Source organism: Fragaria vesca, linkage group LG7 (assembly GCF_000184155.1).
Source record: "Fragaria vesca subsp. vesca linkage group LG7, FraVesHawaii_1.0, whole genome shotgun sequence".
NCBI classification, from domain to species: domain Eukaryota; kingdom Viridiplantae; phylum Streptophyta; class Magnoliopsida; order Rosales; family Rosaceae; genus Fragaria; species Fragaria vesca.
Genome location: NC_020497.1, coordinates 11,124,756 through 11,130,608, shown reverse-complemented (window position 1 = coordinate 11,130,608; position 5,853 = coordinate 11,124,756). Strand labels below are relative to the sequence as shown.

General features: G+C 40.5%; 1 protein-coding gene across 1 annotated transcript; it reads right to left on the bottom strand.

Annotated features, from left to right (window-relative positions):
* Positions 1-3,160: 3,160 nt before the first annotated feature.
* LOC101292251 (acetolactate synthase 1, chloroplastic-like) lies at positions 3,161-5,406 on the bottom strand. Its single transcript, XM_004307096.1, has one exon. The coding sequence runs from the start codon at positions 5,336-5,338 to the stop codon at positions 3,368-3,370; it is 1,971 nt and encodes a 656-aa protein (XP_004307144.1). The 5' UTR covers positions 5,339-5,406; the 3' UTR covers positions 3,161-3,367.
* Positions 5,407-5,853: the final 447 nt, after the last annotated feature.

Here is a 5,853-nt window from a genome sequence, read left to right as displayed (position 1 = left end):
ACCTTCTAACATTATTTTATGTCTTTCCATGGCTTTCAACAGATGGATTAGGATCATAATTCTGCAAACAATTAGTAGCGATGAACATTATTAGTTCATGAACAACCATGTATCTTAAAAACAATCAATTATTTAAATAGCAACATCTCTATTTGATAACTGATCCAACCTGTTTATCAACAGAATTTTTAAAATTGATATCCACCATGTACTTGTCTGTTACTAATAAAAACTAACAGCTCATATTATGGGTAGAATTAGTACCACCCTTTGATTGATATCTCTAAATCATCACCATTACTCATTGATTATAATTAGAATTTCAACTTTTCTCCAGCTTAGTAAACTCATACAATAACAAAAACTTCTTAATAGAAACATAAGAGCATTTCAGAAAGGAATATAAAATGCAATCATCATCTCACATTCACCAGGAACTGACTTGTGTGTGTGTACAATACTATCAGAAGTGAAAAAAATACATATCCAATTCATCAAGGGAATCCCTTGTTTGTCTTTAGGCTTTTTCTGTTCACCACCAGCTCCTGAAATGAAGGATCTGATGATGGAGCTGATATGAAAACCTAGTTATCAAAGAGTCGAAGTTGCAGGGAAGATTAAAACCAACGGATTCCTCCTTCTATCAAAACTACTAAAAAGTAAAAAGAAAAATAAAATACAAAAGATCAAACCTGTAAACGTTGTTTACGGATTGATCACTCAATCGATGAAGCTGGAGATGAGAATAGTCAATTCTTGCCATTCAGGTTTGAAAAATCAAAGTGAAAAGAACACGGCACGTGAATCAAAGCTTACTCTCTCAATCTCCACCATCGCTATCCTTGCAAGATCACAACTCTCAAAAACAACAAAAGCTTGGGTCAGATCAAGCTCTAAGCCAAAATGTAAACTGCCATGAATGAAAATCAGTTTCAGCAACAGAACACCAAAACATGTTAAAACCACCAACATGTAAACCAAACAAAAGCTTAGACAAAAAATTTCATGTAAAGCAGAATCTATAAGTTCTTTTCAACTCTGATTTTGAGTTTGCAAGACAGCAGAAAAAGTAATCATAGTTATTAATCATGGAGTACCTCCATACCAGAAAGAATCAAACTACGTTACAGAGCTAAAAACTTCCAAAACCCTTCTTCATTTTTTCTTTTTTCGTCATTAGTTTACTCATATACACCAACATTTGTATAAACTTCCAATACCCTTCTTCATCTGTTCTTTTATTTTTATTTTTTGGGTTTATTGTCACCAGAAGAAATTACTCAGTTTCAAAAGACAACTGATGACACTGAGGACCATTAGAAAGGAGCAGAGGTATCAAAAGCATCACAGATAATTCTATAGTAATATCATACAGAGTAGGCAAACACAGATTTCATAATCGGTATAAATGCAATTTTGTAGAAATGATCTACATATATAGACCAAAACTAAATAGTTGAAAAGTGATTATCATAAACCATTAATTAGAAAAGCTTCTTCTAGTTGAGTATCAAAACTTAATGGCCTAACTTGAGGTACAGTTAGCAAAAAATTTCCTGCTTCAAATTCCACAGCTGTGGATTTGGCAGAAGTTCACATTTCAACCCTTTTTTCCATAATTTAACATGTTTAAACATTTATAGCATCCCAACTGTGCTATTGATAACAACGGCCATTCTATTGCTCAATTTTTGTTTTCTAACATCTCTTGGTTTCTTGTTCTATTTCCAGTTGTCTGGATTTTGTTAGTAAATCCTAAACATGGGGAGCAGTCGGTCAATCATAAATCCTCAAATTCTCTATATTAAAAGTAAAACCAACAGAGTTCTGTTTTTTCGTTTGGTGTTGAAATTGTCAAAAACCAATCCCTGCCATCAAAGAGATGTCATGAACATCAAGCCACAAGGTGATTTTATGGGAGGTGACCAAACTGTATAAAGGCAGGTATAAAGCCATATGTAATGATAAAAATGCGTTTAATCTCAACAAATTTCAACTTATAAATGTGTTCCATTTTTATTCAAAAAAAAAAAAAAGTAGTTCCATTTCAGAAAGACAGCAACTATTGAATGTGTAAATAATGATACGACTATGCCGCTCAGAAAGGTGCATATAATAGAATATCATGGTTTATTTCAAATGTCCAGACATAATAGAGCAACATCATCACAGCAGCACAGAATTCAAAACCAAGAATCCCATAAATTAATATCAAATATAATCAAGAAAAGCACAAATGGAATATGCACCTGAAGTGCTAAAAGATCAAAAACACAACACTCAGAGACATTCCACAACTGGAAGTTGCAGATACGTCTACATAGCGTCATATTCTGACCGCCTGTCTGCTTTTTCTCATCATCAGGTACTATCAAATCCACAAATCTCTCATACCAAACAAAATTTACAATGAACAAAAAAAACCCACAATCAAACCAAAACAAAGGTCAAAATCAGGGGAAGCTTCAGATAATAAGCGGAGATATTGTCCACATTTACTTCGGTGTGTAGTATAAGTGATAGACTTTACATCATACGCTTGCCCCCTTCATCATCTAAAAACACAAAACTTTTTGTAAAGATAGTAAATAAAAAACTAAAATTCTGATGAGCACTGGAAAATAAATGGCATCAGATAGCAAGCGGAGTTTGATGTCAACACAATTACTCAAGTGGTATACCAATAAACGGAAAAGTTTTAATCATCATTTGACATTTGAAATCCAGAAAAAGCAAAGGAATTTGAAGAGAGAAATGTAGGAAGGTCCATTTGACCCAAAGTCAAAGAAAAATAACCTGCAGTGAGCTGGTAAGCCAACCTATATCAATATCAGCATCAGTTATATCTCCATTCAAATTTAGCTTTACGAAGGAGAGGGTAAAACAGATGCCAAATAACATCACAGATCAAAATCACAAACAGTAAGCCGAGGCTATAATTTCAAATCAAAATCACATACATTATGACCTGATTCGGAAGCGGGATTGAAATTTCAGATCTATTACTCAAAATGATTCGATTCAAGAGAAATACTAGTTCTGATTGAAATGAACAGTATAGATCGCCATTTCCCCAACCCGATGAACAGTATGAACATTTTTATCACCCACTATAGTATATAGAATTCTTATAACTATAAGAGATTAGATCAGCACAAATGAACAAAAGAGTTGTCAGGCACAAAACCTTAACTATTAAACATTATTCTTATAAAAGATTAGATCGGGACAACTGAAACAACAGGCACAACACCTACGTTGATTACTAAACAGAACGCATTGATAGATTACTCATACCAACATACCTACAAACACTAATCCAAAATTGTACATACTAGTAACAAAATGAAAACACAGCAAAAGGAAATCAGTAACTTCTTCTTCCATCGCCCTCAGTTATCACATCTTTGAAGGCACCACCACTTGGGATCATAGGCAACACATGCTCTTGATGGGGTACTATGACATCCAACAAGTATGGTCCAGGCGTATCCAACATTTTCTGGATTGCTGCTTTGAGGTCTTGCTTCTTTGTCACACGGGCAGCTGGTACACCACAAGCTTCTGCAAACTTTAGCATATTCGGGAAAATCTCAGACTCATTTGCTGGGTTGCCCAAGTATGTGTGAGCCCTGTTTGCCTTATAGAAGCGATCCTCCCACTGAACAACCATACCCAAATGCTGATTGTTTAACAGAAGAATTTTGACCGGAAGATTCTCCACCTTGATTGTTGCCAATTCTTGGACATTCATCATAAAACTTCCATCACCATCTATATCAACAACAATAGCATCTGGATTTGCCGCAGCAGCCCCCATAGCAGCTGGCAATCCAAAACCCATGGCTCCTAAACCCCCCGAAGTCAACCACTGTCGAGGCCTAAGATACTTATAGTGTTGAGCCGCCCACATCTGATGTTGCCCAACACCAGTGCTTATAATAGCCTTCCCTTCAGTTAACTCATCAAGAACCTGAATGGCATACTGAGGAGGGATGGCCTCCTCGAAAGTCTTGTAACCCAACGGAAACTTCAGCTTCTGCTCTTTCAGCTCCGCCCTCCAAGCTGAAAAATCAAGTTTAAGCTTCTCCAATTTTGCCTCCAATATCCTGTTCAACCCTTGCAACGCCGGTTTCACATCAGCACAAACAGACACATGAGGCTGCTTGTTCTTCCCAATCTCTGCAGAATCAATATCAATGTGCACAATCTTCGCCCGGCTAGCAAATGCCTCCAGCTTCCCGGTCACCCTATCATCAAACCTCACACCAAAAGCCAGCAACAAGTCAGCCTTGTCGACAGCATAGTTAGCATAAACAGTCCCATGCATCCCAAGCATCTGCAGTGACAAATCATCCTCATCGGAGCTGGGGTAAGTCCCGAGACCCATCAAAGTACTAGTAACCGGGATCCCAGTAAGCTCCACAAACCGCCTCAACTCCTCACTGGAATTCAAACACCCTCCACCAACATACAAAACCGGTTTCTTAGACTCGGAAACCAACCTCACAATCTGCTCCAAATGAACCTCACTGGGGCTCTGGGGCAACCTAGACATATACCCAGCTAACCTAATGGGTTGGTCCCAATCAGGAACCACAAGCTGTTGCTGCACATCTTTGGGTATATCAATCAAAACCGGGCCAGGTCTACCCGACGTGGCTAGGAAAAAGGCCTCTTTAACAATCCTAGGAATGTCATCAACATCAAGAACAAGGTAATTGTGCTTGGTGATGGATCTGGTTACCTCAACAATGGGAGTCTCCTGAAAGGCGTCGGTTCCGATCATGCGGCGGGGGACCTGTCCGGTGATGGCCACCATGGGAATGCTGTCCATGAGCGCGTCGGCGAGGCCGCTGACGAGATTGGTGGCGCCGGGGCCGGAGGTGGCAATGCAGACACCGGGGAGGCCAGACGCGCGCGCGTATCCCTCGGCGGCGAAGACGCCGCCCTGCTCGTGGCGGGGGAGGACGTTGCGGATGGTGGTGGAGCGCGTGAGGGCCTGGTGGATCTCCATGGACGCGCCGCCGGGGTAGGCGAAGACGGTGGTGACGCCCTGGCGCTCCAGGGCCTCCACGAGGACATCGGCGCCTTTTCTGGGCTCGTCGGGGGCAAAACGGGGAACCAAAATAGATGGGTCTGGAGGAGCGGCGGTGGTTGTGGCGGCGGCGGCGGCGGATTTGGGGGAGAGGGAGGAGGAGATTTGGAGAGGGCGGAAATGGGGGACAGAGGAGTAGGGGATGAGGTTAAATCGGGAAAGTGGGTGTGAGGATTTGTTGGAGGAGAGAAGAGAGGTTTTGGAGAAGGAGGAGGGTGGAGCTATGGTGGTGGCCGCCATTGTTGACGACGAGTTGAGAGAGAAAGAGAGGCGCGGCGGCGGAGTGAAGGAGAGACAGAGAGAGTGTGGCTGCTTCAAAAGGGTGACTCTTGTCCACAACAAGTTGATCCTATTTATATAACCCTTTCCAATTTCTATTTTTAAAAGACTTCACATGTTTTTGTTTCAACTTGGTCTTATGTCCACACGTGCCAGAGTCGCAGACCGATAGAGAAACGGTGGCGATCTCATCCCAGATCACACAACCAGGTATTTTTTTTTCTCTTTGCTATCTGGGTTTTGGGTTTATCGATATTGTAGAAATATTCTTAGTAGAATCAGGACTGGATTCATTTTAGCTTCTGGGTTTATCTGAATTTGTATCACTGGGTTTTGGGTTTTGTAGCCAAATACACCTCTTCTCTTTGATGGCTCTACTAGGTTTACCTCAATACACTGCGAGTTTTATGCTTCAATTTTCACCGTATGATTTGTTGTTCCATGTGATTTTGTCTTTGCTGTGTCTTGAAAGTCGT

Excerpts from the sequence above, each read along its gene's own strand:
- LOC101292251 (XM_004307096.1), bottom strand. The coding sequence starts at position 5,338 with ATGGCGGCCACCACCATAGCTCCACCCTCCTCCTTCTCCAAAACCTCT.